Source organism: Camelus dromedarius, chromosome 11, assembly GCF_036321535.1.
Source record: "Camelus dromedarius isolate mCamDro1 chromosome 11, mCamDro1.pat, whole genome shotgun sequence".
NCBI lineage: Eukaryota > Metazoa > Chordata > Mammalia > Artiodactyla > Camelidae > Camelus > Camelus dromedarius.
In genome coordinates, this window is record NC_087446.1 from 26,857,176 (window position 1) to 26,882,761 (window position 25,586).

Below are 25,586 nucleotides of genomic sequence, written 5' to 3' on the forward strand. Positions count from 1 at the left end.
CCACAGAAGGTGGTCTGGAACCACAGCATGAATAACAAGCAGGAGGCGGCTATAAACTGCCACTTAGAAATGATGTCTTAAGAATTCAAAATACCTACTCTAAAAGCAAAGAAAGACTTTGCCAATGATGGGGGAAGATTTCAGATGAATAGATAATAGTGATTTCCTGATAGCAGCTCTTGCTGAGAGAAAAGAATTTAAGAAGAATCAAGCACAATGCTAAGAAATAGACTAAGACCAGCTAAGTATCCAGAAAAGATGAATTTTTTCTTTGAAAGGAGTAGAACATTTAAATCTATAGGACCTAACGGAACTTGTCAACAAAAATTTTGAGCTAAGCAGATACTAATATATTTGAAAATATATGTTGGAAAACAGTAAAACAGCCCCGATTATTAGGTTCAATGCTTAAATCTCTTCTTTTCACTGTCCATGAGATTTTTTTTTTTGTTGTTATAAAAGGGCTTCAACATACCTATTTCAATAACTGTTATAAAAATTCTTGTCCCTCAGCCCTTTCTCATGACAGCCATCATATGAGCTCCCTCAACACGTCTAGAATCTGAAGCTCGCCCAGCCTTTACAGTCACCAGAAGCCTTAGATTTGATTTCTCATTTCCCATTATCATTAACATATTTTTGAAGTTTTATTTCTAAGTCTTCAAGAAGCACATATGAGAGAGGCTTTAGCACTGTTACACACTATCCTATTTATGGTTTTATTTTATTAGTAAAAGTAATTGTTTCTTGAAGTGCTGCTGTCTTAAAGCAGGACTAGATTTTATATAATTAAGTATAATTTCAAGCATCTAAGTTGACCAATAGCTCCCAAGTGTGCACTTAGAAATGGTAGGACAAACACGCACAAGGTACTCACTTCAACAGTTTCAACTTTTCGCTCATGGGGATGTGGTGTTCTTGGGTAGATGTCAAGAAGATGTGGTGGTGAATCAAAGTGCAATCTTTTGAGGTTTCTTTTAAAAATATCTTTACAAGTCAGTTCATCAAAGTTAGTCCTCCATAATAAGACCTATGAAAATTGACCAGGTTCGCAGTTATTGATTTGCACGTACAGGCAGAAGTGATTTTTAAAAAATTAACATATAGAATTGTCTCTCAAAATACTCAGAAAGGCTATATATATATATTCCAACAATGTTATTACGTCTCAACACTTTTTTTAAGGGTGGTAGGGAGAGATTTAGCATTTTGAATTGCCTTTACGTCCATTTTAAAATTCATATTAAGAAAATACCTTATTCCTTAAAGTCCTCTTTTTTTTTCCCCCAATGCCCAAAATCATGTTTTAGGCTTTATCATCCACTTTATTCAACAAGTCTGGCTCTGAATGACTTTTGATCATTTCAAATAAATGCAGATTTCCTACACAAACAATTTAAATTTACCACCCTCAAGAAGCTTAACATTTGAAAAATGAGACATACAGCCAATAGATTAGGCAAAAATTCAAGTGAAAGGCCCACACCAATATTAGGCTCCAGGTTCATGTACAATTAAGTGTAAAGATCAGCAAAAGAAAATAACTGCTATTTGAGTTCCAAAAACTATCAGAACTGGCACTATTTCAGCTATGAGATACCAGACTTCCTGGCATTAAATTAAAATATAAACTCACTGATAATCATTGTAACATATACAAGCTAGCTGGTTGTAAAAATCTTAGCCGAGGTCTCAGATTCCTCTCCTCTGACCAAATCAAAGAGGTTGCTGAGAGATTTACAAACCTGTGCATCCGCACCTCCTGAGGTAAACAGCTCTCCACCTTTTGAAAATGAAACAGTAAAGACAGGCCCCTAAGAAATAAAGGGAGATAAAAGAAAAAAGTACTTGGTAATGTGTTTTCACGGCCAAGAGGAGCATTAATTTTTCATCCTAATTTATGCAGACTATCTATATAATAAGTCTGTGAGAAAATACCTAGTTGCTAGTAACTAATGCAGCAAAGAGAAGCAAAAAACACAACCCAGCTACATTAAAACACCTCTAAATGATACTAAGTGAAAAAGAGATACTAATAAAAATGAGAAAACATACATTTCTTCTTTTTAAAGAAAAGCCTGTGTGTGTAAGTTATTAAGAAAATAAATAATACCTAAAAATTAAAAACGAATAAAAAACAAAAGATCTGTTAAGATTTTCTGGCTTTGGATTCTTCAACAAATCAGAGCAGAAACTGAATGAGAACTCTGCAGGTGATGGGAACGAGGCTGTGTGACAAGACATCATTCCCTGACCACAACAGGTTTCACTGAGTTCTCCCTTCACGTGGGCAACAGTGAGCCACTCAAAGTTTTAAGAGCAGGACAGAGATAGAAGGGCTATGACCGATGCACACTGATACCACGACTGTGAGAATGATGAGCTGGAGCAAGAATGAACGGCTGGAGGCCAGACAGGAGGTTACTGCAGTCACCTGGGTGAGAGGTAAGGAGAACATGAAACTGAGCCATGGCCGTGGAGCCGGACAAGACCACAACTTGGCACAGTCACAGCATGACCTCTCAGTCAGTTTATCAGTCAAGATAAGAGTAATGACTTCTCATCTCAAAAATATTAGTGTATTCTGTTCGTTTTCAGTATGTCCTTTATCTATATGAGAACACTTTTTTGGAGGGGGAGGAACATCTTTTATTTTTCAAGTAGACTCATGTTATTACAGCCTCATAAACACCTTCCCCTCCGGACTGTGAAAAATTCCGTCTTCATGTGTAGTATTTTCCTCCGATATTATTGTATTTATCTTTTTACATTACTCTGTACTTCCTCCATGGATATTTAAATCCTTGACAACTTTTATTGGTTGTTTATCCAGCCTAAATCCATGGATACGCATGTGTCGGAGCTGGTTAGTGTCTATTTCTGCTTCACTCTAACACAGCTGCGGAACAAACAATAAAGCAAGCAGGAAGTCCAGCAGGATATATGAAGGCAGGAAAAAACCTCCCCTAGACCACAAAGCCCATTCTATTTCTGGATATAAATAGCTTATAACTTGGTTAAAAGGAAGTACCTAGTACCGCTTATAAAAAAAAGAAAAAAAAAGAGGATGCATTCTAAAAAATTTAGAGAAGTTTGAGTATTTACCCAGAAAGGAAGAATAGTTTCTACACTTGAAAAAGTTTTCCTTCATTATTATCTTTGTGAGTGTGAGTGTGTGTGTGTGTATGTGATTGAACAGTCTCCATAGACAGCACCCACTTCCCCACTGGGTTCTAAACCAAGTGAAATATGAGACAAAGGAATATCACCTTTGGTACTGATGAAGGCTTGTAAAGCGAGAATGTGGCTTTATCTGTGGGCAAATGGGCTTTCTAGAACTGAATCCCAGAATGAGTCAGATTTGAGAATCCAGTCACAGACAAGACTGGACAACAGCAGGCCTCCCCACAAGAAGTATCAGAGGAAAACAGAGAGGACAGGCTCCCAAGAGATTTCTCCTTCTAAACTCACCAAACAGATTAGCAAAAGGAGTGAGTGCGGGGGTGTGAGAAGCTCAGAGGGTCAGAGTTAGTGGGACAGGCTCCATGTGAGAGGAAAGATCAGAAGTAAGGAGAAAACGTATCCATCACCATTTAACCGGTCACACCTATACTACATACTGATGAAGACAGCAGTGGAGGATTAATTTAATGGCCACTGAAAGATACATGTTGATTCTGACAAGAATTACAATAAATAATATTCCTAAGAATTGCCTTCAGAGAATAAAAACATAGCCTTGGAAGCAAAAAATAAATTTTGTGATAGCAGCAATGTACGCTACACTTGGATAAACAATAAAGCCATATAATAAAATGGATCAAAACTGTAAAATATATATTATTTAAGAAGCAGAAGTCTTAGTATTCATACCGTATGTCCTTGAAGTGTATATATGAGCCTTCCTTCTAAGAGATCCAGAATCTTAAGTGTACCATCTGAAGAAGCAGTGATGAGATAGTTACCCGAAGGATGGAATGACACACAATTAACTCCACCGCTGTGAACTGATTTGTAGAAAATAAAAGCAAAAAGCTAAGAGAACAATTCTTGATTCTAAAGATGCCCCTTTACCCTATTATCAGTATTAGGTTGGAAATAAGAATCAATTAGAGGCAATGTCTCCACAGCACCAAAATTCCCTATAGCTCCCCAAAACAAATAAGTAGTTTGGTATCAAACAGCTTAAGCTTCTAGCTCACAAGTCAGAATAGCTTTACAAATGAGTGTCATGGAAAGATGATCTTATTAACCATGTAACTAAAAACTGTCAGATACATCGTCAGTATAAGCAATAGTTGATAACCACCAGCTCACATAAGGTATACAACCTAGCCTTAAACTAAATGTAATGACCAATTAGTGGCTTGGGACAAGGGGTGAAGAGTATGGAAATGGATTTGGAGAAGGGCAGTCTTGACAGCTTGAGAATTCACTTCTGGACACCATCCTTCCAATAGGAGGCAGTATAACACAGCGATCAAAAGTTTGCTCGGCAATGTACTTTGTAAAAATGTACTTTGTAAACAGAAAGACCCATGTCAGTTCTATCAATTATTTTAGCAAGTTACTTCGCCTCTTTAAGCCTCAATTTCCTTATCTTTAAAATGGAGGTAATAATAATAATACCTCTTAGGGCTGTTGTGAGGATTTAGCACAGTGACTGCTACATGGTAAATACCATATTTATTAAGAAAGAGAAATGTGGATTTAACACAAATCCACTATACTCTAAGAAATCGATTCAATTCTCTTTTAACTTCAATACATAGGCACAGTAGAATGCTGTTTTCTACCAGCTATAACACCTATTTGTGCTCATGAAAATCCTTCTGAGTTAATTTCTCTCCCATACTTCTCATACAAAGCAGATAACCAAAGTTTGAAAATCTCCCAGTAATTTTTTTTTTTTTAATCTCAGCCCTGGCATCATTTTTAAGGTCCCCACACCTTCCTCTGCACTTGGGCACCCACCCCAGCTCCTCAGACCAAGCTGCTGATGGGGGCAAACTGTTCTCTAGTCAGTCCAAAGGCAGCTCATGACTCTCCCTAAGAGGACCGAGCCCACGTGAAGAAGAACAGTCCATCGGTGTAAGAATTTCCCAGAGGAGCCCACCCAACAACTGAATTTTGTTATGGGAACTGTTACCTTGATAATGTTGGAGTAATTTGTTCACTCTTATATCCCAGATTTTCACGGTATGATCAGAACCCGCTGAAGCTATGCATGTGCCATTAGGGTTAAAAGCCACAAAATTTGCAAACCTAGGAAGAATAAGATGGTTTAATATTGTAATTTCTCTTTACTCTCATCTCTTTATTTGAATTGTAATAATTAAATGTCTCCTTAGCAAACAAAACCATATAAATGCAAAAAGAGAACTGGACTTACCCTACAAAATCTGAGAAGTTATTAACACACTGCTTATTTGTGGTGTCCCAGATTTTAATAGTTTTATCTTCACTGCATGATACAATTAGTCTTCCATCAGGTGAAAACCTGGAAAACACAAGAAAAATTACTTCTGCAGAAGGCCCCTGACAATCACAATCAGGCTGTGCATATGAAATGCCACAGGCCACTGTCATTGTACAGGCAGCAAAGTTACAGTCTGCTACCAAAATCTTTCCAACTAAAATTAAGCACATAAATGACACTGACAGACCATTGTAAAGATCAGAACATACTATGTAGACTAAGCCAGTTTCTTTTCACCTTTCACTCTTTTGTTTAAATAATTTAGTTTCATGGCCTCTGCCCTAGGTCTGCACTGCTTCCAAGCCAAGTACCTTGTTTTTTTTTTAAAGTACTCTTTACTTCTTTTTCCTATTTTGTCATTTTCCGCTGTTATCCATGTGACCCAAGAGAGCCTCTATTACTCATCCTACCAACCCTGCAGTGAAGCTTTTTGTAAAACAATGAAAAGGACTGGTGAGTTGAGAATTAAAATTAGATGATATCAACAAAAAAATCACCTCCCCAAGCCTGTAACTTCCTGTTCGTGGGGAGGCCAGACAGCTCCAATCGACTGAAAATAGGAAAACTCACTTCTACAGAACTTCATGGACACACCTTTTATCCACATGCCTCATCAAAAACCAAAGGAGAAAATTCTCAGACATCTTGTCTACTGCTTTTATGCTCTCTCTCCTTTTAAGATCCTTTCCAAGGTTCTTTTTTTCCCTTAAGTGCCATTTTAGAACAGAGACAGAAGAGCAGAAGACCAAAAAGAAAATGAAATTTTTTAGACTATTAGGAAACTATGAATAGTGTTTTCATTTTAATATTTTAGTAATAATAAAACCCAAAAAACACAGATTTAGGTCATAGAACTGATTAGGTTTCAGTTTTACTTGTAGTTTCCCTCTTTGGCCAGATTACTGTAAAAGCCATCAACTAAGGGTGTGGATTATAACTGAAGGTTTTTCTTTTTGTTCTCTCTCACTGTTCCCTCCCTCTTCCTCCCTGTCCTTAAGGCTGGCCTAAAAATAATTCTTCCTAACAGAAACTCTGAATCTAGAATTTATGAATTCACCATATTTTAAAAGGGATATAGAAGCATAATTAAATTCTATGTGAACTAGTCTTTAAAAATTCAAGAAAATAACCTTCCAAGGAAATATCTTCCACACTGGGTAGTTCAAATTGATTGTATGATGACATATTTTATTAATCTTTCCCTTCAGAAAAAAATGTGAGGAGTGAAGAAGATTCAAATATGAAAGATAGTATTGTAGAAATGTTCCAAATAAATGAAACTTATTTTGGTCTATAGACTCTGGGGAAAACAACCTATTCAGTACCCCCATGAAAATAAACTTTGCATAATAATTGTAAACAACTAGTGCAAGGAATCAAACTGTGCTTCTTAACAAGCTATCTTTTAAAAAATTACTTAATGTGAACATTTTAAATAAGAATATTTCTAACAGATGACCAGATTCTTGTATTTTAAGAAAGCAATGGTGAAAACAATGTAATAAAATGGAATGATCAGACTAAAAGCAAAGTACAAATATTCTCACTCTATGACGTTATTGGCCAAATACCTCCACCACCATCAGCAGCATCACCATTATCCTGCCTGCATTTACTGAGCATCTATGTCCTAGAATGGTTCTTAACACTTTACCTGTAGCAACTCATTTACTCCTCAAAATAACCGTACAAAACAAGTGCTATTGCAGCCTCATTTACAGATGACTAAACCAAGGCAAGTAGAGAGGATCAGTAACCGCCAGTCACACAGGCAGGAAGATGTGAACCCGCCAGTCTGGCTCTAGAGCCAAACCTCTCAGCCACTCTGCTTAAGTCTCTGACAGAAAGAAAGGTTTCTTCTACTAACCAAATGAGAGCACAGGAAGTTCCGTGTGGCTTCTGTGTAACCACAGAAAGTTCTGAAGTGGAGGGAAACCACAAAGCAAATGCTCTTAGGAGGCTATGTGACTGGGCTCTGCCTGACAGGCTAACCGCCAGTCTATCCTTTAATAAAAACCAGTGTGTCTGATGTCATACCCTATCAGAGACCTTGAGGGGCTGATGGGGAAAATATCCGTTCATTAATTCATTCAAACACTTAATTGAGCACCTGCCAGCCCAGGCACTGGGCTCCGTCCTGGGTAACAGGAATATCGTGGTGAGTGAGATCGATAATACCCCTGCCCTCATGAGGCTTTCATTATAAGGAGAAGGATGGAGGGACGGCACACAAATAATATACTTTTAGATAATAAGAAAACAGTTTGTAACAAAAAGGTGCCAGTTTGTCACAAGAAGCTCCATAGAAGAAATAGGATTTTAAAACAACTTGTGAATATGGAAAAGAAGGTATCCTGACCAGCCAGAAATTCATCCTGGGCAGGGGGCTATAGCCTGGAGAAATTTCCCCAGCACTAGAGAAACGAAAGTAATGTGAGCTTCGGATAAGTGGAGAGGAGAGGAGCTGGCCGGGACGAAAGAAGCTGGTGCCCGAGGAGGGGGTGTTCCAACCTCCAGCTCTACACAACCCAGGGGAACTCAGGTAAGCACGCCACCCACTCTGGACACCACATTATAATCCCTGCATACACTCTCTGTGTGGTGTTTTTTTGTTTTGCTTTTTTTTTTTTTTTTTTTTTTTGCCTTTGGAGGGGCTGGAGGTTTGTATCTTCTTCTCCCTTTTATTTTTAATTGGATACACAGAAATGGGTTAGCACCAATAAAACAGGCTTCTCTTTGCCCTGACTTTTATCAGAAAAGGACAGTCCTCTTTTTGTCAGGGCTCAAACGATAACTAACCAGGTTATTAATTTTGAGACTGTTAAGAGGATATAAAATTTCTACCAAGACATTACCAATAAGTTTCTAACTCTCTAACTCAGTACCACCCAACCACTTTTTAAAACATCCAGAGAGTGTGTCACCGAGATGGACATTACATTAGTCAACAGTGACTAATGGATCAGCAGACATGGACTGTCTGTAAGGCACTGGAGAAGTTAACTGAATTATTAGTCAATCCCTTCAAATATATTGGTACTCATTGGAGGAAAAAAGGAAAATCGTGAACTTTTTTCTAGAAAAACTGGTTTACATGTCCTTGAGAGTCACATAACAGGAGTTCTTTAACTTTGAATCTATGGAGTTCCTGAAACTATATATAAAGTTGTAGGTCCACATGCACAGTCATTGAGTTCTTCATTCACTAGTGAGACACACAGGTCCATGATCCCTGAGAAACTTTAAAGTGCTTTCATAGGAAATCAAAATTTCATTTGGATATTCCCTATCATCAGACCAAATATTCTATAAAAACAATATATACATACATGTGTCAAATCATCACAGAGTGCACCTTACACTTATATAAGGTTATGTGTCAATTATATCTCAGTAAAGCTGGGAGAAAAACAACAACAACAAAGGCACACAACCCCGACACCCACCAGACACGTAGCTGCATGGAGGAAGGGCTAAGCTTTCTGAGATGAGAGCTTATGACTCAAACCATCAGCCCTCCAAGCGGGAGAAGGAACTAGAAGTTTAACTTGGGAGGCAGACATGCCACATTTAGGAATTAGATATGGTCCCTGAGGACCAATCTGGATTCCAAGGGCTGATGGACATCTATTTAGCATCCAATATCAGCCATACCCACTGGCTCCAACTGTGTAGGGGAAAAAAAGAAAAAAGGAATTCAAGTAAGGGATAGAAAAGGAATAGTGGGGAAAAAATGAAAGAATGAAGGAAATACAGAAAGAATAATATTCTCCCCCAAAAACCCCCACAAAATCCCACATTTCTGGCCCTCAGGGCTCTGAGACCAGAGTCTGGTCACTGTTCCATGTCCCTTAAGAAACATATGGTTAGTAAGAGGTACTCTGAAGCCAGCAAATATTCAATAAGAGGGGAAAGCAGTAAAAAACAGTGAAAGTAAGACTGCTCAGTCAGTACCGAGTCCTGGATTCTAAGGCCAACTTTGCAACTGCCCAGCTATGCAACCTTGTGAAACTAAGAACCACCCTGGCCACTGTTTTCTATTTGGATAATGAGAGAGTTTGGATTGCATTCAGACCTAAAACTTTCATAGACTCATTAAAACAAAAAATTGGAAGTCTCAGAGTTTGCTTTGATGGGGTTTGGGGTTTATATACTGAAGGTGAAGTTCAAGGCAATAAGCAAAACATTTATTTTTTTTTTAAGTGTTGGTCAGCATTAGAAAGAAATCATCTGTTGAATGTAGTAACAGGATTCATTCCTGTAACTGCTGGGACACAAAATACAGATAAAAAGAGATATAAAAAGATTTAAGTATGGCACAAAACATGCTAATTACTTGTTGGGTCATTTACCATTTACGTGCCCAGACTCCTTTCCTGGGATCTCCACCCATAAGTACAACTGCCTACTAAGCGTTTCCTCTTGGATATCCTGGAGGCACCTCTGACTCTAAACTTGTTCAGATCTGAACTCATCATCATCCTCTCCAGACTGCTCCTTCTTCAGTGTTCCTTTTCTCAGAAAATGGTTTCTCAAGCCAGAAACCTAGGAGTCAAGCTTGATTCCTTTCTCCTCCACTCACCACATTCCAATCCACTATCGGGCCCTGCCTCTTCAAACCTTAATAGGTCCTGCTGTCTTCTATTCTCCACAAGCAACAGAAGTGATCTTTAAATCTTAAATCAAAGTTTTCTGATTAAAACCCTTCAGTTTTAATTTCCTTTGGGAAAAAGTCTGACATCCTTACCCCTGCTTGCCAGGTCCTCCAGGATCTGCCGTCCTGTCTCTTCAACTCCGTTACCTTACACTTCCTGGCACCACACCCCTCTTCTCTCAGGTCCTTCCCGAGCCCCAAGTGTTTCCGCACATGCCGGTCCCTGTGCTTCAAACACTGCTCCCTACTCGGCCTAGTTTAAAATTCCTAAGAGGACTTTACTGCTCCTTCAAGTCTCTGTTCAGGGTCAGTTCCTCAGGAAAAGCTTTTCTGAACTCCTCTCCCACAGAAGGTTTGCTCCCCAGTAAGTGTCTTAGAGTAAGCTCACTTACAACCATTCTATTTGCTCCCCTAACAGAATGTAAACTCCAAGAAGAGAGAAACCGTATCTGTCTTATTCAGTCTTGTATCCCCAGACACAGTCCATGGCACTGAGGAGGTCCTCAGTAAATATGCAGGGCATTTAAAAAGACTTTTTAAGGGAATTGGGACTAACAATGTTATAGCTAACAAAAGTTAATGTTTAAAACCTTTGCAACTTTTTGCACAACATGAATGTATTTAACTCCATTGAACTATATATTTGAAAGTGGTTAAATGGTAAATTTTATATTATATGTATTTGAGCAAAATTTTAAAAAATTTTGCAATTCAGATGATCAAAGATCACTTGTAACACTAGCAAAAATTGAAAATTAAGGTCAGATTTTCCCCCTAAAAATTAATGCTAAAAAACCAATAATGCTGGAAAAGTTGTCTCATTAGCGTCTATTTTTGGCTGAGGACACCCTAAAGAAACATAAGTCATCTCACAATATATACTATTAAAAAAAAAAAAAAACAGAGCTATAAAAATTTTAACTTTTAGAAAAATTCTTCTGCCACTAAAAAAATGCTGTTTTTCATCTGCATATGTAGGTATTTCAAATGACACATGTTTTCTTCATTACTCATTAAGGACAAATTGCTTGTTTAAAACAAAACAAAACTGGGAAATATAGTAAGTAAAAAAAAGCCCACAGTGCTATCACCCAACAAAGTCACAAAATGTTTTGTGTAAGAGAGGTACTTTATCTTTTGTTCATGTTTATTATAATCATGAATTCTGAATTTTGCTCCTCTTACCTCACACATAAACATGTTTCCATCTCATTATTTGCACATATCCCTCTTTCAATGGCTACATAGTAATTTAAATTTACTTAACCAGCTTTCTTTACTCGGAAAATTTGGTGATTTCCATTTTCTCATCATTATAAATTATGCTGAAAGCAGTATCTTTAAATACAAAGTTTTTTCTTTTGAATACAAAAGAGTATTTAGGGTAAATTTCCAATTGTGGAATCACTGTAACAAAGACTCCTAAAATATTTTACAAATTAATTTCTAAAAAGACTATACTAATTTATATTTTGAAAGCATGAATATATCTCAATAGATGAGATACCTTAAAAATATTTCTGTGAATCGATATGCACGATCCTAAACAATAGTCAAACAAGAGGACACAGCTCTTCACCTCTTCTTACAGTAATGGGCACTATCTCTGTGCCACATGGAGTAAGTCTGGGCTCCAGGGACAACTCAAAATAAGCACTGGGCCCAGACAGACATAGAATTTTAATGACTTAAGTCCATGGCACATTTAAAATTCAAATACTAAAGGGAGAAATCACTGCTCTACTGACCCTCTACATTCATTTAAATATACTGTCCATGCATTGGGAGGAAAAGCAGTATCACTTAGACTAGTTTTAATGTTTAGTTGTTTAATTCATCTACAATTTTTGTAAATGTTTGGTGTGCGATAAAGATTCAACTGTATATTTTTCAAAATAGAAGTCTAATTATCTTAACTACATACTAAATAGCTACTTAATATTATCTTAACTACATATTAAATAATTATTCATCTACTTCCCCACTGATTGGAAATGCCATCTTTATCAGAAAACATATATGGGGTCTGCATCTAGGCTTTCTACAATCTATTTTCCTAATCCTGTACCATGATCACCATATTTTAATTCCTATAGTCTTATACTGTGTTCTGAGAGGTGGTTGGACAAGTTTCTTCCAATTTTTTCTTATCATTTTTTTCTTGGCTATTCTCGCACATTTAACTCATTCACAATGACTTTTGAAATTGGCTTGTCAATTTCCAGTAAATTCCTCAGGCAAAACTTCCCATTCTAGATGGGGGGAGTAACGATTATCAGACTTACTCCCCAAGCCTAAACAATCACACAAGTCAGCAAAATATACAAAGCAACTGTTTTTAGTTACTGGAAAAGAGAAAGCACAGGGTTATGAATCTTAAGAGAGAAAAAACAAGTGAGAAATCCATCCTCGATTTCTACATAGGAGCATTTTTCAGACCATGGCATAAGGACGTAGAGCCCAAAGAAATAGCTGTAGTCTCACTAGGCAGAGGAAACAGGAGTCAGAATTCAGATCTGCTAAAGGGCTTGGCTGGAATTTTGAAGGCAGGGTAGAAGAGAGGAGCTCTGAAGAGCAGAAACCCCCCAAAATTTGCCTATGAGTCCCAATGAGTGGTCAATACAAACCTGCTTATGCACAAGGAAACAAGGCTTGGTAGAGAACGGAGACTGTGAGCTGAACAGAGATTCCCATGACTACACAGCACTGAGAGATGTTCAAGCTCTGAACAGATTTGGGTGAGCACTCCAGGCATTCAGCTGAGGCCTCAGAAAGGCCACTAGTACCATACAGCTCAACAATAAAGGCTACTCTAGATCCACCCTAAAAAGTCTAAATCCAACAAAATCTAGCTGGGCCAGGAGAAGTTAATTGTTTGCCAGAACAAAATTCAACATGTTTTAGAAGACAGAGTGATCCATACTCTCATACACTTAGCAATGTTTAGGCATACAACAAAAAATTAAAAAAACATACAAAGAAGCAAAAAACTTTGACCCAGATTTGCCATAAATGTTGGAATTGGCAGACAAAGACTTTAAAATAGTTATTATAAATATGTTCAAGGATTTAAGGAAAAGATGGGTGTAACGAGCAAGCAAATGGAAAATCTCATCAGAGAAATGGATAAGCTTACAGTGGATTGGACACTGCATGGACAAAAAGCACCAGTGAACTTGAAGACAGGCCAGTAGAAACTATGCAAACTTAAGTACAAAGAGGAAAAAAAGCTTGAGAAAATGAACAAAGCCTCAATAAATGGTGGGACGATAGCAAGTGGTCAAACATGAACTTGGAGTTCCAAAAAGAGATGAGAAAAAAATTAGGGTAGAGAAATAATATATGAAGAAAACACAAAATTTTTCCAAACATGATGAAAATATCAGTCCATAGATCCACACAGTCCAGTGAACCACAAGAAAAATATACAAAGCCCTGTCTAGGTTCATCATGGTCAAATAACTGAAAACAAAAGATTAATCACTAAAAACAAAAATCCTAGAGCAGGAGAGAAAGAAAACACACATTACATACAGGGGAATATGCTGCTTTCATAAAAAAAACACAAACCAGGAATGATGTCTTTAAAGTGCTGAAAGAAGAATTAGCCACTGAAATAAAATTCTACATCTCAGCAAAAATATCCTCTAAAAAGGATAAACAAAAAGCTGAGAGAACTCATTACCAGGAGCCCTGTAATATTAGAAATAGTAAATGAAGTTTTTTAGGGTGAAGGGAAATGACATGAGATGGAAACCTGGATCTACACAAAGGAATAAAGAGTGCTGGAAAAGGTAAATATGGCCGTAAATATAAAAGCCTTTTTGCTTCTTATTTTCTTTAGAAGAAAATGGTTCCTTTATGTATGTGGGTGCATATCCTATGCAGAAGTAAAACTGTCAAGAGGTGGGTAAATGGAGATATATTTTTGTAAATTTTAACATTAGAATTTTTATAAGTTCTAATATTGTATATAGAATGGCATGAAATTAATTCAGGAATAGACTGTGATATGTTAAGAATGCATACTGTAACCTCTAGAGGTTCCCACGAAACAAAAATACAAGACAAAGAGAAAAGCTAAAAAGCCAATAGAGGAGAAAATAGGATACTAAGAAACACTCAATTGATCCAAAAGTAGTAAAAAGAAATAAACAAATGAAACAAATAGAAAACAAAGAGTGAGATTGTAGACTTAATCCTAACCATAGGACTAGTTACATAAATTCAAGTGGTCTAAGCACTTCAATTAAAAGGCAAAGATTTTCAGACCCAAGGACTTTAAAACAAAGTTACCGTCTATAGTTAGGTACATAAAATGCATCCAAAGGTTGAGAGTAGTTACCTGGAGCAGCAACCTCAAGCATTATGTGCAGTCGTGTGAATGACTTTGGAACACAGCCTAAAGGTGACTCCAGTATAATCCCTAGGAGAAAAAACTGGAACGTGAGTTCCAGTTAATAGCTGACATTATTTACATTCATGAACTTGTTTAATTTCCAGAATGACTCTATGAGGAAGGTACCCCTTAGTACCCATTTTATAGGGCAGCAGACTAAGGCCCAGAGGAGTTACGTCATATTCTCAGATCACATGCTAGTGAAACTAGCCAATTACACTGCACCACCTGAAAGACACCATGTCAACAGAGAGAAGGTGCCCAGCAACCGCCAGAGGCAAGAGCAATCGGCATGTCTCCAGCCAGCCCAGAGGAGACAGTACCTGACCAGCAGAACCGATCATGCAGTTTCCTTGGCAGGAATGTAAGGTGGAGGAGGTGGGCCCATTGCGCTATCCTAACCTGAGAAAACTATCCACCAAGATTTTTTGAACAAACTTTCTTGCCTTAGTTCCAGAGCCCACTGAGCCCTGGTTCTGACTTTGTCGGCAGAGGAAGAAGGCTCTGACTGAGGCAGGCAAATGTTCCAGTCCCTCTGAAAGTTAGCGTCATCACTGTAAATGAGTAAACTGGGATCTGGCTCACATTTCAGACTCTCTAACACTTGTGAAGCCTGACTCCATTCCCCCTGAGCCTTCTCACCTCTGGGTAAAGAGCGAAGGCAGGACTTCTAATCCTTCAGACCTTTGGAAGAAAGTCCTAGGCTAGGATGACCTCATCAAAGTGAAGTTCTCAGGAAGCTGCACAAACACCGATAGCCTGGGCCTGAGTGGTCAACTAAGCCCTCTCAGCTCTCTTGGTCGCCAGCTGCAGTAAGATGAGCCAAGAAAAAAGATGGTAACAAATGAGTGACAAAGAACTCATGTGGTCAAGCGCGTATGTGGGAAGTTGCCAAAAAGATGAAATCCTTATTCATTAAATTTAACCAAATTATTTATCAAAGAACATTCCTCCAGAGGCCTCTGCAGAATTCCACATGAATCACTCATTCCAAACAGTAAGAACACAACTGATCAAAAAAATCCTCAGAACCACAAGGTTCCAGCAAGTTGAAGGCATTCCATTAAGACCAGGTGTGTGGAGTAGAAAAACTGTCGATCTCAACAGAGAAAACAAAAAAGTAGTGAAGCCACATATTCCCCATGCATAACATGTGTGTATAGCAGTTCTGAGTTTGATATTTAAAAATCCACAAAAATGACTCTTTCCTGAAGGAGCCCATGAAAACTCCCACCAAAGCCACCTGCACATTAGAGGTCAACCCTTCATCAATTCATTCAACCCACGTTTTTGCACCATTCCTCTGAGCCTTCCCCACCCTATACCTGACGCTCCGCAAATCTCTCTCTCGCTGTATCTGACTCTGAATTGGACACTCTCCCCTGACACCCACCTTACCAGCTCCCTCACTTCAGTCAACGCCACCTTAGCAGAGCTGGCTCCCCTGGCCGCTGTGTGTAAAAGAGCACCTCCCATCCCTGCTGCTCCATCCTGTTACCCTACAGTATCTTTCTGCAGAGCACTTATCACTGGTATATTTGATTACTGCCTGTCTCCCTTTGGTAGAGGGAGCTCCATGAGAGGAGGAATTCTGTCTCATTTGCTTTCTGTGGTACCTACAGAAAGTACAGCAGTCCCTGGCATGGGAAGACACAGCGAATGAAACACTTGTAATTCAAAGTCTAAAGGGAAGAGAGGCCTAAGCTGGCACAGCCCTCACTAACAGGGCACTGTGGTGGCAGAAGGGAATCACAGCAGGCTCCGCCTGAGAGAACCGGAAATATTTCTCGAAGGAAGAGATGCAAAGCAGGATGGCGAAGGGAGGGTGGAAGTGGGGGCATCCCAGGCGTGAAGGGAACACACAGAGAGGCACAGAGCGTACAGAGCATCGCACACTTGGGGAGTCTTGCGTAGCTGCAGTAAGGTGAATGGTGAACGGGACAAAAGACGAGGTTATAAAAGAAGACAGAGCAGATATGCCGGGACAAGTATGCCTGGGCAGGGAGTCACTGGGTGGTTTTCACCTGAGGAACTGCACAACCAGATCTGCATTCACAAAGGTCTCTTTGGAGGCTGTAGGGGAAAGGGAATAAACACAAATCTGTAGTCATGGAAAACATTTAGTTTATTGCCAAAGTCTTCACAAAGGATAATGAAGCTGAAAACCAAGGCAGTGCTGGGGATGGAGATAAAACAGGGACCATGACTGGATGCAAAGATAACTGCTACTTTCCCAAACTCTGCTTCACCATTATTTCCTTTGGAAAGCGCATTAAAAAAAAAAAAAAGTGAAAGGGAATTTTTTAAGGCTCATCTCTCTCTCTCACACACACATACACACACACACAGACACGCACACGCACGCATGCAAATACTTCCAGGTATGGCTACATCCAGAAACCACACCACGTAACTAGACAGCAGTTTCTGTCTTCTGCCTTCACCTTACAGCTCCCCTCTCCTCTGAAAGAATCAGCATCTTTCTCAGGTCAGTTCTTTGTGCACGTACACAAAGCAGTACAGGTTTAAATAAGCCTAAAGGTAGCAATCCCACAACAAGAGCCTGTAGTTCCAACAAGACTCACTGGCTCTCATAGGACGGGGGATGCTCGGTTCCGGACGGCAAACCTGAGCTGAGCCTGCAGCTGGACTGGAGATGGGGCATTCTGGAACGTGTAGAGGGACCGTCGGGGAGGGCTGGCTCCTCAGGAACACTTGGGCACTGTTTCCAGAAAATAGGGAATAGATGCCAGGTAGACAGAGCACAAGGTTCCGATTTGCCACCTGCTCCCATCGGACAATGAGCTGCTGCCTCCTCTTCTCCTTCCCTCCCCTCAGTTTGGGGCTTGGAATGTCCCTGTGACTCTTCCTTACACAAGTCTAGGTCAGCACCCCACCGCACACTTCCTTATCATCGTGCGTATCATCTTCCCATGGGACACATCCCTTCATAATTATTCGTATCTATTTTTCCATTACATTATAAGAGCTCCTTGAGGCTAAGGGTGTCTTTCATCTCCACGTACTTAAAACCCAGCACAGATATGTGGCACATATCAGGGGCTATGATTATTAAAGGAATGTTTTGAAATCCAAAACTTCACATTATTGACGACTTTTCAAACTTTCATAAGTTCTGTCTTACATTAGTGTTACTTTTTTCTTTTTAACGTTTATATTATACATAAAGAATTCAATACAAGGGCAAGGAATAAAGTATCTCCTAGCATTTAGTCCAGGAAAAATTTTCTCTTATCTGAACAACTTGATAGAAATTCTTCTTATTAGAAAATGAAACTATGTCAGCCACCATCATTCCATTAATACCCTGGCTGCAGGCCACTCAGGCTATATCTCCTCGTGCCAAATTTGCACTAACCAAGGTGACATGGCTCTAGATAGCACTGTCTCCCCATTCCCTCCAGTGACTGACGTATACATCGGTATGTCACTTATCATAAACCACTTCAAATTATTTTTGAAAGGAAATAGACATAGGACACTAATAGCTATTATTACTAGTCAGAATGCACATGGCATACTCTGTCTTGATTAGCTAAATCAACATTCGGTGCTTCTGCTTATGTTGAGCTCCCTGATGGACACATCCAGAGTTGGCACCTAGTAGGTGGGAGCTAAATGGCTCCTCCCAGAGCCGGCCCGGTCACCTGTACCTCTGTTGTCTGGGCCCCATCCACTGGATGATAGAGCTCTGCCTCCTCTTCATATTAACATCGTTTTATATATAAATACAAATGTTTTGACCAGCCTCTTGGGACAGTCACATGTTACTTCCTTGGGTAGGGAAAATTATCAACTCAAGTTACATAATGTATTTAAAAATTAAACAAGAATGAGATATCCAATGATGGTGACAAGGATGATGGCTAAGATTTATCTAGTGATTATTAAGTGGGTGCTCCATGCACATTTGCTCATTTAAAGGCCATGACAACCTAGGTGGCAGGTTACTACTAACATGCTAATTTTACAGGTAAGAAAGCTAGGGTGTGAGAAGTTAGGTAACTTCCCCAAAGGTCACACAGCTAGTAAGTGGCGGGGCTGGGATCTGAACCTATATATTTAGGTTCCACGTCCGTGCTCGTAACCACACAGATACATGGCATGTACAGAAATAATACTGAGATGGCTGGAGTCAAAAGTAGCTGAGACCCTTAGAAGAAAAAACTACTGACTAAAAGTATGACCTTCTGTTTATCTTTTTTTTATTCTTCTTAGACTCATTAGCACAAATTATAATCAACCCCTCCTGAGCGATAATGTCCCACTGAGAACATAACAAGGGTAAGAGCACAACAAAGGTGAGCTGTCAGGCAAGACAGAGCTGGGCTCATACCCCCGCCCAACACATGCCAGCTGGGGACACCCAGCGTGTTATGTCACACAGTGGGCACAAAGCCAGGTTACCGCAGGGTCCACAGTGTCCCCCCAGTGACTACCTCTGTGCCCGCCCCCTTCCTGTGAGAACTGTCTTCTCTCTCCACCACCAGAGCACATGGTTGGTGTGGCCCCTCCTCCCCAGCCAGGGCAGCTGGTCTCCGTTGGGTACCTGGATGAACTTGGACAATCACAGCATCTCACTCCTGGTGGAGGGATGGACACAGGGTCCTGGCTGAGTCAGAGTCACCCCCGGTACTTCTCTAACTGGAGCTGGGAGCAGCGTCCCCTCTCCGGTCACAAAGCTGTGAGGATGTCAGCCCAGAGTTGGTGGTGACCTCACACCAGAGTGTCTGAAAGACTGAAGCTGGCATTTGGGAAAGGGAGAGAGAGAGAGAGAGAGAGACGACAGCACTGGAGCCCTGGTTCTCGTCTCTCCTTCCCAACTCCAAGGCTGTGAACACATCACCAACTAGCCCCCTTAAGAAGTGGAAAAGAATTTCTTTGGGTTTTTAATCCGTTTCACCTAGATGAGCTCTAACTAACTCTTGAAACTCAGTTTTCTCATCTGCAAAATGGAGAAATTAAAACAACAGCTCTTCCCTCCCAGGCCGGCTCTGATGGTGAAATGAGATACACAGTCTTAGGGACTGAGGGCCCCACGGCTGTTTGCTGACATTCCTAACACCTGTCCCAACAGACTGCTGCCGAAGATTACGGAGTCATTCTTGGTTCTTCTCTTTCCTGTCACGTCCAACATGACAACAAGTACTGCTGGCTGTAACTTCAAACTACAGCTGACTCTTGAGCAACATAAGGCCTTGGGGCGGTGACCTTCTGTAAAGTCAAAATCCACATGTAATCAAAATCAGTCTGGCCTCTGAAGCCGAGGTTCCTCCATATTTGCGGTTCTGCATCCGCAGACGTAACCAACTTTGGTTCGTGTAGCACACTGGTATTTACTATTGAAAAATCCACGTGTAGGTGGACCCTTGCAGTTCCAACCTGTGTTGTTCAAGGGTCAACCGTATAGATTATCTAAAATCCAACCACTTCTTGGAATCTCCAGGGCCACCACTCCAGACCAAACCCAGATGAGAACTACTGCAGTGGCCCCTCACAGCACCTCCTGGCTTCTGCCCTGACTTTTGACAGGCTGTTCTCCACCAGCAGTCAAAGCGATCCCACTAAAATGTAAGTCGGAGACAAGAACACGCTCCAGTGCATCTCATCACTCAGCGTGTCCATCACGGCTGTTCCTTTCCCCTGCCTCCCCTGCTCTCTGCCATGCCAGCCTTCTCGCTTGTCCTCACATAGGCACCAGGCTCCCACTTCAGGCCTTTTACTCCTGTTCACTCTATGCAGGACTCTTCTTTCCCAAACAGCTTCAAGCCTCACTCCCTGCCCTCCTCGGGTCTCTGCTCAAAGGCCACCCTCTCTGTGAGCAGTCGCTGAACACCCTGTTTAAACCAGCAGATGCCTTCCCAGCCAGCTCTGTTTTTCTCCACAGCACTTACCACCATCTGACCTACCATCTCTAATTGCTTATTTGTTTATCGTCATGCTTCCCTCTCTAGAACATAAGCGTCATTTGAAAGCAGTGGGTTTTGACTGTTTTGTTAACTACTATTCCTGCCACGTAGCAGGCACACAATAAATATTTGCTGAAAGAATAAATGAATGAATGGATGAATGAATAAATTTGCCCTCAGTCTCCTTTTCTGGGGGTTGAGTGGTAAAACATGGACTTTAGCAGGAAAAAATGTCGAAACCATAGTGTGAGACTTGGCACTTACTTGGCGCAGCGCACCCAGTGCGTATGTCGGTACAAGGAATACAGGAAGCGCTGGCGATACATGTTCCATACTTTGATGGATTTGTCTTCGGAAGCTGTAGCTAGAAACTGCCCATCAGCTGAAAAGTCCACACTTCGAACTGGAGCTGTGTGAGCTTTAAATTCAGAGGACTTCCCTCTCCTGGAAATAAACAGTTTGATATTTGTAACATTGGATTTGATTATAATCAATATCTAATCAGTATACCTACTTTGAAACATAAAATAGCTTAACTCTTCTAAAAACTGAACAAAGTGTGAAAAGGCTGTGTTGTACTGTATTCCTCATCAGTGCTGTTTCAAGTTGGTTTTGTTAATTAAAGTCACAGCTGATACTTAATAAGAGAGACCCTGGTGGTCCTCACCCTAAAATGCATTTGCTGATTTTGTTTTAATTGGAAGCTAGGGAAATAATATTTTGAACACATCTCTAACATGCATTTTAAGTTGTTCCTCTAGAGACAGCAACATACGGCCTAAAGAACCTGCAACCTAGAAAAGCTAAGATTCACTAAATGAAGAGCTCTAAGGCAGTGTTTTCAAACGGGTCATGTGATATTGTGTGGACTGGCATTCTGGGTTGGGAAGGAGATGTCCTCTGTGTTATTTGCCTCCACACAGAATGTCCCTCAGAGATCTGACTTTCCTGTTTTCACCCACCAGGAATGGGAACTGAGACCCCTGGGGTGTAACTAAGGCCTCACTTACCCCTAGGCCCGATCTTACATTCACAGATAAAACAAGATAAATGGTAATAACATACTTCAGTACTCAACACCTTGAATTTTCAGATGTATTTTTTTGTATCTAGAAAAAAGAGAATAGTGAAAAAAAAATGCTGGAGAAAATACTGTGTGGTGTTTAAGGAGAAGCAACAGAAAAAATGTTGAAACAATTAGGGACAGGCTGAGAAACACTACTCCGCGTCAACGTTCCCAAGTCCCGAGGCGCTTTCACTTTATACTACATTCAGACCGAGCCAGTTTTCCATTCAGAGAGTCATATTTATACAGGTGACGCCTTATGGGGAAAATCACCATTACTGTTTGAAAAAGATCAGGCAGCAGAATTTGCAGAAGCCTGCAAGTTACCCTCAGCTCCTCCCCTCCTCCCCAACATCCAACAGGTCAGCAAACCTACTCAGCCACAGAGATACTGCTACGGGCTCCTAGACATCTTCTGAATCCCTCCTCTTCTTTCTACCCCAGCTATGCTTGCACTAAAGCAGATACACCCTCAATATCCTTCACCTAGATTACAGCAAAAGCCTCTTAACTGGTCTCCCTGCTCTAATCTTTTATCCCCCTCCGGTCACCTACATACTGCGTTTATAACCTTGCTAAGTGTGTAAATTCCAAGCGTGTCAATCCCAGTGTAAACGTGTCACAGGCTGCTCTCCAAGGAAAAGTACAACGCCCAAGCTCTTTGGCGAGGCATCCTGCCACTGCACTGAACTTTGCGCATTTACAACAGTCACGGTGCTTCAGATATACCTGTGGCTTAGTACTTACTCCTTCTTAGCCTGACTATGCCCCCTACTCCCAAAGCCCCCTCGACTAACCCAGAGTCTTCACCGTCCCTCTCCGCTACATCTATTTTGCTTATTACATTGTACAGTACTTTTTAAAAAAATAGACCTGTTTCTCTCCTATAAAGCAGTAATTTTTTAGAAGACAATGGTTTACTCATCCCTAAAGGACTATCATTTAGCACAATGTCAGGCATATAAAGAGAGCTCAACACATTTTTGCTGAATTCTGCTGGGAAGAGTTAATACTTAAATGTTCTTAGGTCCAACCTGGCTTACCCTTACAGTGGTCTGTAGAAAGCAGAGGAGACTGTTATAAATCTCCACCACCTGTTATATATGGTATTACACCAGGACAACTAAAATCAGTATTTTTTTAAAACATAGGAGTGAGTATTCAGGGACTAGTTCAGGGAGGTTTCAAGGGAAAGTTCTGTGAATAGAATTCAGTAGAAGCCTGATTTTAAGCATGAAGTCTAGAGAAAATAAACAGAAGGCTTGGCACCTGCTTTGACCAGGAAGCCAAGAGACAGTCAGTATCACGAAGATCTGCCCTGATCTCAGTGCTGCCCTCCATGCTCCAGGAGGCAATCCTGTTTGCCTTCTTTCTGAAAGCCCCTCCTCCACCTAGAGACTGCCAGATCCGGATCCGGTCTCAACAGGAAGCATTTAAGAAACCAAGATAAGACTGCCTCGTGTTCACTGTGCTGGTGCTTAGCAGATTTCCAGTTCCTCAACCTGCCTTAACTTTCCGCCTCCCACACAACGACCTGCCCTTTCTGCCCGAATTCTCCTGACTGCCCACTGGGGCAAGCACCAGGCCACACCTGCTTCCCACCTGGCTCCCACTCCTTTCCTAGCCTGCCAGCCACCAGCCGTGGTATGCATTCACCTGCAATTCCCGTCATGCCTGTGCACACACCACCACTCCCCCACCACAGGATGTGGACTCCACCGACTGCCCCTCCCTTTGAATCTCTGCAGGCGGTGTCACTTACTTTGACCAACAGGGTGTGGCAGAAGGGACACTGTGCAAGTTTCAGGTCCAGCCTTTAAAAAGTCTAGCAGCTACGGCTTTTACTGTCCTAGATCTAGCTGCCACGCTGTAAGGAAATCCTGCTGCTAACGGAGAAAGGGCACATGGAAAACCAAGGCATCCCAGCAACAGCCAGCACCACAGCTGCAGGCCTGTGAGTGAGGCACTGGACCTGCCAGCCCAGCTGCCAGCTTTATGGGGCTGTGTGAGGAATAACCAACACCAACAGGGCAGAGGAAACCCACAAAACTGTGAGAAATGATAGTTATTTTACTAAGCTACTAAGTTCTGGGGACTGTTAACACAGCGACAGACAACTGATTCGTCAGTCTCCTTCTCATCGCCATGATCCACTACTGCCCTGGCCCCACTATGATATGATTTAGAAAGAGGAACCACAGACAGCGACACAAGCCTAACTGCTGCACTTTAATTGGCCAGTACAATTTAATAATTCAGTGTGCTTTTAGCTTATCTACCCTTAGGCAGTTTATTCACCGAGATTTCCTTGAATTAGTAATGGGAGACTGAGGCATGCTGTGCTGAAAACGGTAAACCACTGGTCCTAAATTCCCAAGGTTAAGGATCTTAGAAAATACCTTCCCTTACAATTCCCTCTACACTGTCATGATAACATGTCGCATCTCCTCAATCGCTTTTGCTACCTCGAGATAATGTTCAGATTTCTCAGCACGGAGTTTCCCTTGGGTAGTGGCAGGGGAAAAAGTGTCCACTGGCAGTAAAGTGCCCTGGGAACTTTCATTCACTCAGGAGTGCCTCAGCCTGTTCAGTCATGTACCACAAAGCAAGTCCTGCCACTGTGGAGTGAAGGAAAATGCTTGTTTCTTAATCTCTAAAGTCTTGATGGGGGGAAATTATATGACATGTGGGATTTGTTCTAAAGACATGTACTCCAGGAAAAAAAGAATGGGGGTAGAGGAGGAACAGATAAAACAAGGTTGACAGAACACTGGTAACTGTTGGATCTGGTTGATGGGTATGGTGGGGAGGGAGCTGCCAAGCTATCCATTCCACTTTCATGTATGTTTGAAAATGTATATAATTAAGAGTTTAAAAACTTTAAAAAAAACCATGGCTCGATAATTGCTTAAAATAGATGGGTTACCAGCTGGGGTTTGAAAAGACTCTTACAGAGAGCTTTGTTAGGACAGGACAGGACCATACGCAAATGCCATGGGGTTCATACATTTGTCAGAAACGTTCTTTAACAAGAAAATTCTGGAGGCCAAAAGTGAATGATATGCGTCTAAGAATTCTGGCACAGGGGTTTTTAAAGGTTCAAAGAGGTTCAAAGTCCCCTAGAGGATCCACGAATGGGCAACAGTAGGTTAATAAACTAAATATTTGGTTCTACAGACCAATGTGTGTCTCTGGGGAGAGGATCTAAAGCTTGTATCAGGTTTATGAAGGGGTTGATAACCATCACCCTTCCTAAACATGCTCCCCCCAAGAAAAACGCCTTAAGACATATTAGGCATATTTCCACAGTTAGAAATAGTTTCCAAATAGAAGACATAACTATGAGTTAAAGATAAGGACAAAAATGTTATGAAATAGTGTGACTTTATGACAAGGGCAGTACACCTTGGTTGTGACTAAGTATGAGCAGGTAACTGGAGGGTTAGGCATTCCAAGAAGGGCATAAGGAACAGCCAGTCTCCAGTTTTCCCTCTCATTCCTAAATTCAGAGCATGTTAGATGTTTCTTTGTTTCTCTTACTTATCAGGAATCCAGAGTCTAACAGTTCTGTCTCTTGAAGCAGATGCCAGTAAGTTTCCAAGCGGAGAAAACTGCACGCTGGTTACAACATCCTTGTGACCCACGTATCTGAAAGCTCTAGCTTGCGGCTTGAAATTCCATAGCATGAGAAACGTATCCCAAGAACCAGTAGCTATCAAGAAACAGAAGAACAAAACCACGGTGTGTTAAAAAGCAAAGTAGGCATGTCTCATTACAATGGGCAGCATATCTAATAACCAGACATCCAGGCAACAGAGGGGCTGGGGGTTGTAAGTCTGACAGGTAATGGCAGAAATATTTGTAAAAGAAACCCAAAGCCACATCACTAATATGTAAGCCTCGTTGCGTCCTGCGTAGTCACACAGCAGGATTACTGGCTCCTGTTTTGGTTAGAACTCGGTGACTATTCACTAGAAGAAGACAGCACAATATAACAGAGACATAGGACTGGGAGTCAGTTCTGTCTCTCACGGTGACTGGGAAAGCAACTTACCTTC

The 25,586-nt window shown here is 40.8% G+C and overlaps 1 protein-coding gene across 4 annotated transcripts in view; it reads right to left on the reverse strand.

Moving 5' to 3' along the window:
- Positions 1 to 25,586, reverse strand: part of POC1B (POC1 centriolar protein B) — an 85,932-nt gene that overhangs the window by 38,530 nt on the left and 21,816 nt on the right. For all 4 annotated transcript variants that reach the window (XR_010383154.1, XM_064491570.1, XM_031463043.2 and 1 more), the window contains exons 3-9: positions 25,069 to 25,240; positions 20,727 to 20,906; positions 5,393 to 5,500; positions 5,150 to 5,265; positions 3,874 to 4,007; positions 1,746 to 1,814; positions 878 to 1,030 (exon numbers count right to left, since the gene is read on the reverse strand). Coding sequence is in view for 3 of the 4 variants with exons in the window: in XM_064491570.1 (XP_064347640.1) it covers positions 878 to 1,030; positions 1,746 to 1,814; positions 3,874 to 4,007; positions 5,150 to 5,265; positions 5,393 to 5,500; positions 20,727 to 20,906; positions 25,069 to 25,240 (932 nt within the window). In the remaining variant the exon portion in view is untranslated. The remainder of the gene's footprint in view (positions 1 to 877; positions 1,031 to 1,745; positions 1,815 to 3,873; positions 4,008 to 5,149; positions 5,266 to 5,392; positions 5,501 to 20,726; positions 20,907 to 25,068; positions 25,241 to 25,586) is intronic.